This window comes from Phocoena sinus, chromosome 12 (genome assembly GCF_008692025.1).
Source record: "Phocoena sinus isolate mPhoSin1 chromosome 12, mPhoSin1.pri, whole genome shotgun sequence".
Classification (NCBI taxonomy): domain Eukaryota; kingdom Metazoa; phylum Chordata; class Mammalia; order Artiodactyla; family Phocoenidae; genus Phocoena; species Phocoena sinus.
In genome coordinates this window covers 48,562,905-48,576,992 of record NC_045774.1, presented here as the reverse complement: position 1 = coordinate 48,576,992, position 14,088 = coordinate 48,562,905, and the positions used below count along the sequence as shown (strand labels likewise).

Here is a 14,088-nt window from a genome sequence, read left to right as displayed (position 1 = left end):
TTCCCCCACCAACACCTAAGCCAAGACTGCATTGTTTGTACAGTCTCTTCATTGTGTGTGTGTGTGTGTGTGTGTGTGTGTGTGTGTTTTATTGAAGTGTAGTTGATTTACAGTGTTGTACCAATCTCTGCTGTACAGCAGTGACTCAGTTATACACATATAGACTTTCTTTTTTTATATATTCTTTTCCATTATGGTTTATCACAGGATATTGAATATAGTTCCCTGTGCTATACATTAGGACCTTGTTGTTTATCCATTCTAAATTTAGTAGTTTGCGTCTACCAACCCCAAACTCCCAGTCAATCCCTCTCCATCTTCCCTCCGCCTTGGCAACCACAAGTCTGTTTTCTATGTCTATGAGTCTGTTTCTGTTTTGTAGATAGGTTCATTTGTGCCATATTTTAGATTCCACATATAAGTGATATCATATGGTATTTGTCTTTCTCTTTCTGACTTCACTTAGTATGATAATCTCTATTTGCATCCTATTGTGTTTTGTTTTAAGATCATAGTCTCCTTTCTGGTAAGGGAAGAAAGAAAAGAGAATTATGGCTGATTAAAATATACATAACTAAAAAATAATTTAAAAGGTAAGAAGGCAAAGAATTAAATGAAATTGTTAGTCTGATGAAGATCCATTTGGACCATGTTATTAAGAAATGGTCATTAGCACAGGATCTGCACTTAATTCCTTTGCTGAGGAAATAGAGTAATATACTAGTAGACTGTCAGAGCTGGATGGAGCATTGGAGATCATCTGTTTCATTTTATAAGACAATTTGTTGTTGTTGTTAAAACTCTGAATTATTAATTGTTCCTGTGCTAGATGCAGAGGTTTAGATACATTTTCTCTAATCCTTAATAATTCTGGAAAAGTCTGTGTTCAATTCCCTTTCCAGATGAGAAAACAGACTCAGAGGAAGTGACCTGCTGAAGGATATATTGTAGTTACAGAGCTGGGAGATTTGGACCCAGGTCTGTTTGTTTTATAGCTCATGTTCACTTAGGCCCCACTAGTTTATATACTTTTTAAGAATTTACAGACTTGATATCCTATAAGATCAGTCATTTCTTGGGCACAAACTTATGATCATTTGTACTCAGTATGTTTCTCTTTTTGGCTTTCCCTTTGTTTTGGTCTTTACAGATCAGAACAGGAAATTATGTCCTGATTCTTAAATCTTTTCTATTGTGAAAGATAGCATACTTTCAGAAAAGAAGATAAAATGTATGTATGGTTTTATAAGTAAAGTGAATACACAGTAACTGTTACCCAGGTCAACAAACAACCTACCTGTGTACTACTTGATTCCTGTAACAAAAGCACAAAGCCCAGACTCTAGGCAAATGTTCAGTTCTTATCTACTGGGTCCAGATGGTTATAATTGCTTTTTCTCCCCTGAGTTTCACCACTGTATTGAGTTCGGTGGTCATCATTTCTTTGCAGTTTGATCACCTAGGCATGTGTTCCTAAACGTATCTCAATTTTTTGAAATAAATTTCTTTCCATAGATTAGAAGTTGCTTAAAATTAACCGTAGATATCAGGATAGAGATTAGTAGTGATTAGGTCACAGGAGAATGTTTGATTTATTTAAGAATACAAATTTTTCAAGAGTTCCATTAAACACAAATAATTGCTTTGCTAATTATAATTAGTATTGGTCAGTCCTTTCATGTGTGATTCAGATTTGTTACTTATTCCAACTTCTCCCCATTCATCAATCTGGGTAATATCTTTTCTGCATTAATACTTTTCTGAATATATATTATATCTTATTAGGTAAGGACAAATAGGATTTACCATGTCATAATGTCCCTTTGTTTCCTCTTTTACAGCATGGGTAAGTTCTCTCTCCATGGGGATGATTTTCTTCTGCTGCCCAATTGTCAGCGTCTTCACAGACATGTTTGGTTGCCGGAGAACAGCTGTCGTGGGTGCTGCTGTTGGATTTGTTGGACTCGTATCAAGTTCTTTTGTAAGGTAAGGACTTGGCTTCTTCATGTCGCTTTTCAAAAACTGTTAGCTACCTTAAAGATTTCCTTTCAGAAACTTTGCTGTTTACAGGGAAAAATCCTCCTTTTCAGTACTTAAACTAAGCAGCGTAACTTAACGCATTGTTGTCTACAGCAGCAAATCAGAGCTTGTGAATTTGAATGCTTTTGCTTGCAGTGCCTCAGAGGTAGATGTCAGTCAGGATACATACGTTCTCTGGAGCCAAGAAAAAATGTTTCTCCTTTTGTTTTTTCCATTCACAGAAGAATCTTAACTCATAACAGTAAGTTGTCTAAAACAATAAGCTTAGTTTAAAGTCAACTCAGTCTGAGCCCCAAAGGGTACGAGAAGTGGTATTTTGAAGTGGTTGTTCATAGGCTTGATATGAAATATTTTCATTAATGAAATCCAGACTTTGCTATTCATTTCAACCCAGGTAGAGAATTCCTGCCTGCATTCTTTTTTTAATTTTATTTATTTATTTTTAAAATTTTATTTATTTTTTTATACAGCAGGTTCTTATTAGTTACCCATTGTATACTTATTAGTGTATACATGTCAATCCCAATCTCCCAATTCATCACACTACCACCCTGCCCCCCGCCACTCTCCCCTCTGGTGTCCATACGTTTGGTCTCTACATCTGCGTCTCTGCCCTGCACACCAGTTCATCTGTACCATTTTTCTGGGTTCCACATATATGTGTTAATATACAATATTTGTTATTCTCTTTCTCACTTACTTCACTCTGTATGACAGCCTCTAGATCCATCCACGTCTCTATAAATGACCCAATTTTATTCCTTTTTATGATTGAGTAATATTCCATTGTATAAATGGACCACATCTTCCATTTTATGATTGAGTAATATTCCATTGTATAAATGTACCACATCTTCTTTATCCATTCATCTGTCGATGGGCATTTAGGTTGCTTCCATGACCTGGCTATTGTAAATAATGCTGCAATGAACATTGGGGTGCATGTGTCTTTTTGAATTATGGTTTTCTCTGGGTATATGCCCAGTAGTGGGATTGCTGGGTCATATGGTAATTCTATTTTTAGTTTTTTAAGGAACCTCCATACTGTTCTCCATAGTGGCTATATCAATTTACATTCCCACCAACAGTGCAAGAGGGTTCCCTTTTCTCTACACCCTCTCCAGCACTTGTTGTTTGTAGATTTTCTGATGATGCCCATTCTAATTGGTGTGAGATGATACCTCATTGTGGTTTTGATTTGCATTTCTCTAATAATTAGTGATGTTGAGTAGCTTTTCATGTGCTTCTTGGCCATCTGTATGCCTTCTTTGGAGAAATGTCTGTTTAGATCTTCTGCCCATTTTTTTTTTCTTCTGCCCATTTTTTGATTGGGTTGTTTGTTTTTTAAATATTGAGCTACATGAGTTGTTTATGTATTTTAGAGATTTATGTATTTATAAATCTTTTTAGAGATTAATCCTTTGTCCATTGATTCATTTGCAAATATTTTCTCTCATTCTGAGGGTTGTCTTTTCGTCTTGTTTGTAGTTTCCTTTGCCTTGCAAAAGCTTTCAAGTTTCATTAGGTCCCATTTGTTTATTTTTGTTTTTATTTCCATTACTCTAGGAGGTAGATCAAAAAAGATCTTGCTGTGATTTATGTCAAAGAGTGTTCTTCCTATGTTTTCCTCTAAGAGTTTTATAGTGTCTGATCTTACATTTAGGTCTTTAATCATTTTGACTTTATTTTTGTGTATGGTGTCAGGGAGTGTTCTAATTTCATTCTTTTACATATAGTTGTCCAGTTTTCCCAGCACCACTTATTGAAGAAGCTGTCTTTTCTCCATTGTATATCTGTGCCTCCTTTGTCATAGATTAGTTGACCAAAGGTGCGTGGGTTTATCTCTGGGCTTTCTATCCTGTTCCATTGATCTATAATTCTGTTTTTGTGCCAGTACCATATTGTCTTGATTACTGTAGCTTTGTAGTATAGTCTGAAGTGAGGGAGTCTGTTTCCTCCAGCTCCATTTTTTTCCCTCAGGCTGCTTTGGCTATTTTTATGGGGTCTCCATGCAAATTTTAAGATTTTTTTTCTAGTTCTGTAAAAAAAAAAAATGCCATTGGTAATTTGATAGGGATTGCACTGAATCTGTAGATTTCTTTGGGTAGTATAGTCATTTTCACAATATTGATTCCTCCAATCTAAGAACATGGTATATCTCTTCATCTGTTAGTATCATCTTTAATTTCTTTCATCAGTGTCTTATAGTTTTCTGAGTACAGGTCTTTTACCTCCTTAGGTAGGTTTATTCCTAGGTATTTTATTCTTTTTGTTGCAGTGGTAAATGGGAGTGTTTCCTTAATTTCTCTTTCAGATTTTTCATCATTAGTGTATAGGAATGCAAGAGATTTCTATGCATTAATTTTGTATCCTGCTGTTCTACCAGATTCATTGATTAGCTCTAGTCGTTTTCTGGTGGCATATTTAGGATTCTCTACGTATAGTATCATGTCATCTGTAAACAGTGACTGTTTTACTTCTTCTTTTCCAATTTGTATTCCTTTTATTTCTTTTTCTTCTCTGATTGCCATGGCTAGGACTTCCAAAACTATGTTGAATAATAGGGGCGAGACTGGACATCCTTGTCTTGTTCCTGATCTTAGAGAAAATGCTTTCAGTTTTTCACCATTGAGAATGATGTTTGCTATGGGTTTATCATATATGGCCTTTATTATGTTGAGGTAGTTTCCCTGTGTGCCCACTTTCTGGAGAGTTATTATCATAAATGGCTGTTGAATTTTGTAAAAAGCTTTTTCTGCGTCTATTGAGATGATCATATGGTTTTTATTCTTCAGTTTGATAATATGGTGTATCACATTGATTTGCGTATATTGCAGAATCCTTGTATCCCTGGGATAAATCCCACTTGATCCTGGGTATGATCCTTTTAATGTGTTGTTGGGTTCTGTTTGCTACGATTTTGTTGAGGATTTTCGCGTCTGTATTCATTAGTGATATTAGTCTGTAATTTTCTTTTTTTGTAGTATCTCTGTCTGGTTTTGGTACCAGGGTGGTGGTGGCCTCATAGAATGAGTTTGGAAGTGTTCCTTCCTCTGCAATATTTTGGAAGAGTTTGAGAAGGATAGGTGTTAGCTCTTCTCTAAATGTTTGATAGAATTCACTGGTGAAGCCATCTGGTCCTGCACTTTTGTTTGTTGGAAGATTTTTTTTTTCTTTTGCGGTATGTGGGCCTCTCACTGTTGTGGCCTCTCCTGTTGCGGAGCACAGGCTCCGGATGCGCAGACTCAGTGGCCATGGCTCACGGGCCCAGCCGCTCCATGGGATGTGGGATCTTCCTGGACCGGGGCACGAACCCGTGTCCCCTGCATCTGCAGGTGGACTGTCAACCAGTATGCCACCAGGGAAGCCCTGTTGGAAGATTTTTAATCACAGTTTCGATTTCCTTACTTGTGAGTGGTCTGTTCATATCTTCTGTTTCTTCCTGGTTCAGTCTTGGAAGTTTTAACCTTTCTAAGAATTTGTCCATTTCTTCCTGGTTGTCCATTTTATTGGCATAGAGTTGCTTGTAGCAGTCTCTTAGGATGCTTTGTATTTCTGCAGTGTCTGTGGTAACTTCTATTTCATTTCTAATTTTATTGATTTGTGTCCTCTCCCTCTTTTTCTTGATGAGTCTGGCTAAAGTTTCATCAGTTTTGTTTATCTTCTCAAAGAACCAGCTTTTTGTTTTATTGATCTTTGCTGTTGTTTTCTTTGTTTCTATTTCATTTATTTCTGCTCTGATCTTTATGATTTCTTTCCTTCTACTAACTTTGGGTTTTGTTTGCTCTTTCTCTGGTTCTTTTGCGTATAAGGTTAGATTGTTTATTTGAGGTTTTTCTTGTTTCTTGAGTTAGGCTTATATTGCTATAAACTTCCCTCTTAGAACTGCTTTTGCTGCATCCCATAGGTTTTGGATCATCGTGTTTTCACTGTCATTTGTCTCTAGGTACTTTTTGATTTCCTCTTTGATTTCTTCTGTGATCTCTTGGTTATTTAGTAACGTATTGTTTAGCCTCCATGTGTTAGTGTTTTTTACATTTTTTTCCCTGTAATTTATTTCTAATCTCATGGTGTTGTGGTCAGAAAAGATGCTTGATATGATTTCAGTTTTCTTAAATTTACTGAGGCTTGATTTGTGATCCAAGATGTGATCTAGCCTGGAGAATGTTCTGTGCACACTTGAGAAGAAAGTGTAATCTGCTGTTTTTGGATGGAATGTCCTATAAATATCAGTTAAATCTATCTGGTCTGTTGTATCATTTAAAGCTTCTGTTTCCTTATTTATTTTCATTTTGGATGATCTGTCCATTGGTGTAAGTGAGGTGTTAAAGTCCCCAACTATTTTGTGTTACTGTCGATTTCCTCTTTTACATCTGTTAGCAGTTGCCTTATGTATTGCGGTGCTCCTATTTTGGGTGCATAAATATTTACAATTGTTATATCTTCTTCTTGGATAGATCCCTTGATCATTATGTAGTGTCCTTCCTTGTCTCTTGTAACATTCTTTATTTTAAAGTCTATTTTGTCTGATGTGAGTATTGCAACTGCAGCTTTCTTTTGATTTCCGTTTGCACTGAATATCTTTTTCTATCCGCTCACTTTCAGTCTGAATATGTCCCTAGGTCTGAAGTGGGTCTCTTGTAGACAGCATATATATGGGTCTTGTTTTTGTATCCATTCAGCAAGCCTGTGTCTTTTGGTTGGAGCATTTAATCCATTCACGTTTAAGGTAATTATCGATATGTATGTTCCTATTACCATTTTCTTTTGTTTGTTTTTGTTTTTTTGCGGTACGCGGGCCTCTCACTGCTGTGGCTCTCCCGTTGCAGAGCACAGCCTCCGGACGCACAGGCTCTGGACACGCAGCCTCTGGATGCGCAGGCTCAGCTGCCATGGCTTACGGGCCTAGCCGCTCTGTGGCATGTGGGATCCTCCCAGACCGGGGTACGAACCCGTGTCCCCTGCATGGGCAGGCGGACTCTCAACCACTGTGCCACCAGGGAAGCCCATATTACCATTTTCTTAATTGTTTTGGATTTGTTTTTGTAGGTCCTTTTCTTCTCTTGTTTTTCCCACTTAGAGAAGTTCCCCTAGCATTTGTTGTAGAGCTGGTTTGGTGGTGCTGAATTTTCTTAGCTTTTGCTTGTCTGTAAAGCTTTTGATTTCTCCATCGAATCTGAATGACATCCTTTCTGGGTAGAGTAATCTTGGTAGTAGGTTCTTCCCTTTCATCATCACTTTAAATATATCATGCCACTACCTTCTGGCTTGTAGAGTTTCCACTGAGAAATCAGCTGTAAACCTTCTGGGAGTTCCCTTGTATGTTATTTGTTGTTTTTCCCTTGTTGCTTTCAATAATTTTTCTTTGTCTTTAATTTTTGTCAGCTTGATTACTATGTGTCTTGGTGTGTTTCTCCTTGGGTTTATTCTGCCTGGGACTCTTTTTAAAAAAAGAACAATGCTGAAATTTAAAAAGATCATGACAAAATGAAGTGGTCAAATGCAGCTTAAAATATAACTTCCTATCAACACTCTTTTCCCTGTGTCTATTAAAAGCTGTTGTGCACTGCAGGGGAACTAACTGCAAAGAGCTGGTGGGCACATTACCATAGAAGCACCTCTCCCTCCAGCTCCAGTTCTACCTGTAAATACCCTTTCATTGTCAGAATAATCCCCAGTTGGTGAAACACTGGTTTAATAGGTAGGTCTGGCTAACAGGAGGTGATTAACAAGAAAAACCTTGAGATGATTTTCATCCTGTCTCTACTTTAGTAGTTTATTTTCATCCCGTGCCTTTCTCTTCCCTAGCTATCTTCATGCTCTAGTTGAAAAGCATTATTGTAGTTATTAGAAAAAAAAAATCAAACTTATGTTGCTTGCCATCTTTATTTTTTTTTAAATTTATTTTATTTTTGGCTGCTTGGGTTTTCGTTGTTGCTTTGTGGGCTTTCTCTAGTTTTGGCGAGTGGGAGCTACTCCTCGTTGCGGTGCGTGGGCTTCTCATTGCAGTGGCTTCTCTTGTCGCGGAGCGTGGGCTCTAGGCATGTGGGCTTCAATAGTTGTGACACACGGGCTCAGTAGTTATGGCTCATGGGCTCTAGAGCGCAGGCTCAGTAGTTGTGGCACATGGGCTTAGTTGCTCCTTGGCATGTGGGATCTTCCTGGACCAGGGCTCGAACCTGTGTCCGCTGCATTGGCTGGTGGATTCTTAACCACTGTGCCAACAGGGAAGCCCCTACCCTGTTTTTTTGTTTTTTTTTTGCAGTACACGGGCCTCTCACTGTTGAGGCCTCTCCCGCTGCGGAGCACAGGCTCCAGACACGCAGGCTCAGCGGCCATGGCTCACGGGCCCAGCCGCTCCGTGGAATGTGGGATCTTCCCAGACTGGGGCACGAACCCGTGTCCCCTGCATTGGCAGGCGGACTCTCAACCATTGCGCCACCAGGGAAGCCCTATTTTTATTTTATTTTTTTGTTCCTGTAATCTTTATTTATTTGTTTATTTATTTTGGTTGCACCACGCAACATATAGGATCTTAGTTCCCCAACCATAGATCAAACCCAGGCCCACTGCAGTGGAAGCATGGCATCCTAACCACTGGACCGTCAGGGAATTCCTGCCATGTTTATTTTTAAATATTCAGGATTTAATCAACAGAATCCTTGGTTTGCTAATTTTACCCCCATTCTCCCCATATATACCCCTTTCTGAACTCTAGAGTGAGCCTCTTTCTTTCACCTAACTTAGACATTTTATTTGGCTTCTAAACAATTATTTATTTATTTATTTATTTATGGCTGTGTTGAGTCTTCGTTTCTGTGCACGGGCTGTCTCTAGTTGTGGCGAGCGGGGGCTACTCTGTTGTGGTGTGTGGGCTTCTCATTGCTGTGGCTTCTCTTTTTGTGGAGCATGGGCTCTAGAGCGCAGGCTTCAGTAGTTGTGGCACGCGGGCTCGGTAGTTGTGGTGCACAGGCTTAGTTGCTCTGCGGCATGTGGGATCTTCCTGGACCAGGGCATGAACCTGTGTCCCCTGCATTGGCAGGCGGAGTCTCAACCACCGTGCTGCCAGGGAAGTCCCTAAACAATTATTTTAATTTTTTGTTAGAAAATAAATATTCTACCTTTAAAGTGCCTTTGTGTTTTGTTTTTTTTTCTTCTTCTAAAGTTTCTTTTTTAAAGAAACCCAGTTTTGTTTGGAATAAGATTCTGCTTAGATAGCTCTGTGAGATCATTTACTTTTAGTTCTTCTTTATCAGTAATACAGCATTGCGTGATAACCACCTTGTCAGAAACCCCCTTGGTCTGGAAGCTTCCAGGTACCCATTGTCAGTATTCTTAGCGCTTGCTGAAGTGTTAACACTCAGGCTTTGGTGGAGAGAGAAAGTAAGAGATAGAAAATCCATGTAACTTATTACCTAATTTGGTAGACAAAACACATATACACAAACCTGCTTACAGCAAGCAGTGTTTCTCAAATATTTTTGACCGCTGAGAAATAAAAATTATGAAATGTATTTTACATTGTGACCTAGTTCTTTCTTTCTCTTTCCCTCCCCCATCCCCACCCCTAACTAAAACAAAATGTCTTGAAGCCATCTTTACCTTACTATATGTAATGTTGTCATGTTTTCTATTCAGTTTCATTATTTAACCCCCCACCGATCAAAAGCTGCCAAACTTTCAGAACAATACACAGGCGCAAGGGGGAGATGTAGTGTAAATTCCAAGTGTCAAACAGTGAACCAACCCTCTTTTCCTCTAGTTCAAGTTCTGCCTTTTTAGGAAAGCCTTCTCTAGCACCCCCAGGTTGCATCAGTGTCTCTTCTTTGAATCCTTTTTCCACACATATTTGATACCTTACTGATTTACACTGTACTTATTCAGTTGTCATACTTCAATAGTTTGAACCACCTGTTACTAAGGTGAAAATTTAGAAGTAAAAAAGGTTCCAGCAGCAGTGAAAATGCCATCACAAAGCTTATGTACTTTACTCTGTGGGAGAGATACAAAGTTAATCTTACCCAGCACTCTCTGTTTAAATGTTGTGCAAAAGAATGTCTGTGATTTATGTCAGTGGCTCTCTGGTTTTCCAACTGACAGCTTTATAATAATGTGGTATAATTGTGTAGATACTGGTGTTCATGATGATACTTTGCTGTCAATACTATTTTTAATATACACTTTGAAGAAGGCAGAGAAATGTATTTAGATTTAGATTTTTCCTTTAAAATTGTTAAATAAAAATAAATTAGCACCTTAAGAAGTAAGTTGTAGTTACCTGGAAAACTACTTATGTGGAAAAACTGATGCAGAATGAGTGAAGTATTATTTATATTTTGTTCTGTATTCTTATTATCTGGCGTAGATGTCTTGTTTCACTAAGCAGACTAGAAGTAGGGCATAACCACATTTTAAATATTCTTTTCACCAAGCATCTGGAACATAGTAGCTGTTAAATATATGTTTATTGAATAAAGAGTGGAGTTTCAGTAAAGGGTGATCAGAGTGAGGTAGGGTTAATCTGGGAGAGTCTGGGAGTGGCTCTTGAGCCTGATTTGAAGATGGTTCTAACTGTGGATTAATAGAGGGGGAAAGGGCATCTCAGGGAGAGAGGATTGACAACCTGCCTTAATTTTATCAGATTCTAGAATTCCTTGTGATTACCTCAGCATATTGCTAGGCTAGAATTATTGTCCAAAATTTAATTATTAACCAACTTTATCTATCTTAGTTTCCAATAAATAGCTTGCCTTTACTACTGATAAACAGCCTTTTGAATTGAACTTTTCAAAAGAAAAAAAACTTTAGTTTTCTTTCACTCCTTACCTTAATTGTTTCAAAGAATTTGATGCTGTATGTTCCTTTACTGTTTTGTTTTGTTTTTTTACTTTCTTCCATCTGCAGCCTCCTCTTGCTTCAGCCCTCTCTTTTTCTTTTTTTTTTTTGCCCCACCGTGAGCTTTGTGGGATCTTAGCTCCCTGACCAGAGATCGAACTCAGGACCTCTCGGCAGTGAGAACGAGGAGTCGTAACCACTGGGCCGCCAGGGAATTCCCTGTGTTCATTTACTTTCATAAGAAGTGTATAATTAAGTTATTTGGTTAAAATAAAGAATTCTTAATCCTTTATTATTTTTTTGAGACATACACGGCCCTAAAGCTTACAAACTGGGATCACTAGTGAACACACTTCATTTAGTATTCCTGCAATCAGAATATGATTCCTCCTTATCTTGCACAATACCAAGAACAGTGCAGTACAGGGCGAAGGTTGGTCTGCAGCCCTTAGGCCAGCAGAATGCAACAGAACTGCTCCCCTGTGCAAACGTTTGTGACATAACCTTGTGGAGAAAATATCAGATGCAGCCTTTTCTTTGAGTAGATTGCTTAGTAAGTGCCTGGGAAAGCTCCATTAAAAAAGTGAGCTTTCATAGTTAAATTATACTTTTTAAAAACTTTTATCACGACTAGTTTTTTTTTTTATTTTTAATTTTAATCATTGTCAGTTTTACTGAGGCCCTTCCTGGCACTGTCTTTTATTTCTGAGTTGCGGAGAACACAATGGTTTTTACCCAGTGTTGCATGGTTTGCCTGAAATCCATAGAAAGAGAAGGAGGAATCAAATCACTGATGACCTTAACGGTCATTTTTTCACATACTCAAGGCATTTTTTATTATCCGTTCACATTAAATTAAAATATTTTAGCGTTGTATTCTTGACTTATTAAGTTTTTCACCTCTGTTTTTGGTTGATTTTTATTTGTAGAAAATATTTTGATTAACTGAAACCCAGTTTTAAAATAAGGTTTTATTCTACCAAGCACATGATAAAAATAATGAAAGCTGCTTTCCATCTTTTTCGTCTTTACACAGCTCCATCGAGCCTCTGTACCTGACCTATGGAATCATATTTGCCTGTGGCTGCTCCTTTGCCTACCAGCCTTCATTGGTCATTTTGGGACACTATTTCAAGAAGCGCCTTGGACTGGTGAATGGCATTGTCACCGCCGGCAGTAGTATCTTCACAATTTTGCTGCCTTTCCTTTTAAGGGTACTGACTGACAGCGTGGGCCTCTTTTATACCCTGAGGGTCCTCTGCATCTTCATGTTTGTTCTCTTTCTGGCTGGCTTTACTTACCGACCTCTTGCTTCCAGTGCCAAAGATAAAGACAGTGGAACCAAAGGAGGCAACAGATTCTCCCTCTTTTCCAGGAGAAAGTTCAGTTCTCCAAAAAAAATTTTCAATTTTGCCATCTTCAAGGTGACAGCATATGCAGTGTGGGCAGTTGGAATACCACTTGCACTTTTTGGATACTTTGTGCCTTATGTTCACTTGGTAAGTATGCTTCTCTGGCTTTGCTGGTAATGGATATTATTATTTCATACACAAAAACTTCTTAGAAGAGCAATAGAGATCAGGTTGAAGTTGGCCTTAAATAATTATCTTGTTTATAATTCAGGGACTCTTGAAATTCAAGGTCTCCTAAGATGAGGTCATCACATCATCAGATCATTAAACAGATAATATGTTTTATGGTGTGCTTTGGTATTTTTAGAAATCGCCAAACCTACACAAACAAAAACAAGTTCTTTAAAAAAAAAAGACTAAAATGTTGGAACAAATGTCATCAGTACAAATAGGTCACTTTTCCTTCAAGTGGCTTACAAATCATAATCAGGGACAAAGATGGTGCAATGATTTTGTCAACATCAATAAATTATTTTTCAACAGAAGGGTACAAAAATTAAGTAAATAGTAAAAGCCAATGGCCTTGACACAAACATTTTGTCTACTTGTGGGACACTTCTGAGAAAATGGAAATTCTACTCAGAGGATTATTTGAGAAATGTTAGCAAGTTCCAAATGATGGGAGAGAGCAAGGGTTTCACAGGAAATTAGGATTTCAAGTGCTCAAGCACTTTATTATCATCATTATTATTATTTTTGTTTGATAGGTAAGAAATGGATTTATTTAGAGAGAAACACATTCCACAGAGTGTGGGCCATCTCAGAAGGCAAGTGCGGCCTCAAGCACTTTATATTGTTTGTTTATATTGCAAAGGCAAATTTTGGCCTCTTTATAATGAAATAAGAGTAAGCAGTGTCTAAAGTATTTGCCCCTGGCAGAATTTCCTCAAAAGTGCTTATTATTGGGCTTCCCTGGTGGCGCAGTGGTTGAGAGTCCGCCTGCTGATGCAGGGGACACGGGTTTGTGACCCGGTCTGGGAAGATCCCACATGCCGCAGAGCGGCTGGGCCCGTGAGCCATGGCCACTGAGCCTGCGCGTCCGGAGCCTGTGCTCTGCAACGGGAGAGGCCACAACAGTGAGAGGCCTGTGTACCACAAAAAAAAAAAAAAAAAGGTGCTTATTATTATGTTTCTTCCTTTTTTCTTACTGTTATGACTGAAAATGTATATACAGTTCAACATAGTTGATAAATGATCAACAAAAATGGTAGTGGGATAAATTTTTCTTTTGTGTGTATACTGTGTGTGTGACTTGAAGCCTTTCTAGCTTTCAGTCTACTTTTGGACATCTGTGCAATTTTTCTTTAGTTAAAGTTCTGGTGCAAGTTGGCAGTATAGTTCAGAGAATTACTGGGGTCAGGGGGTCAGCCAGTAAACTACATCATCAGTCTTTTGTGGGTTCCTGTGCTTAGTTCAGAAAGGAATTAGGTCAAGGAAACCTAAAGAGGGGTGGTAGGCATGTCCTGTATCTAAGATAATTTTGAATTCTCAATTCTCCTTATTTTCTTTTTGCCAGAGGTATTGAGGAAGCAGCTGGGATGACCAGTGGGGAGACAAAGAGAGGACTAGTTTTTAGTACTCTGAGCCACATGGCATTTTGCAGAGACTGAGGTACTAGGTAAAATGACCTAGTATGTGATGCTTGTCACATATGAAGTCTCTGGCTACATCTTGATCTGATACTCCATTTTCACACTTTTAGAAAGGCATAGCTGAACCATTTGAAGATATTTTTTTAAAAAATATATAGATCCATTGTGGAAAGATCAGCTTTACCAGTTACCTCTTCCATAGCTCTGTA

General features: G+C 38.2%; 1 protein-coding gene across 1 annotated transcript in view; it reads left to right on the top strand.

The window, feature by feature from the left end:
• SLC16A10 (solute carrier family 16 member 10) overlaps positions 1-14,088 on the top strand; it is a 136,207-nt gene that overhangs the window by 83,787 nt on the left and 38,332 nt on the right. Inside the window, exons 2-3 of the mRNA XM_032651687.1 lie at positions 1,842-1,986; positions 11,912-12,374. Of these exons, the coding sequence (XP_032507578.1) occupies positions 1,842-1,986; positions 11,912-12,374 (608 nt within the window). The remainder of the gene's footprint in view (positions 1-1,841; positions 1,987-11,911; positions 12,375-14,088) is intronic.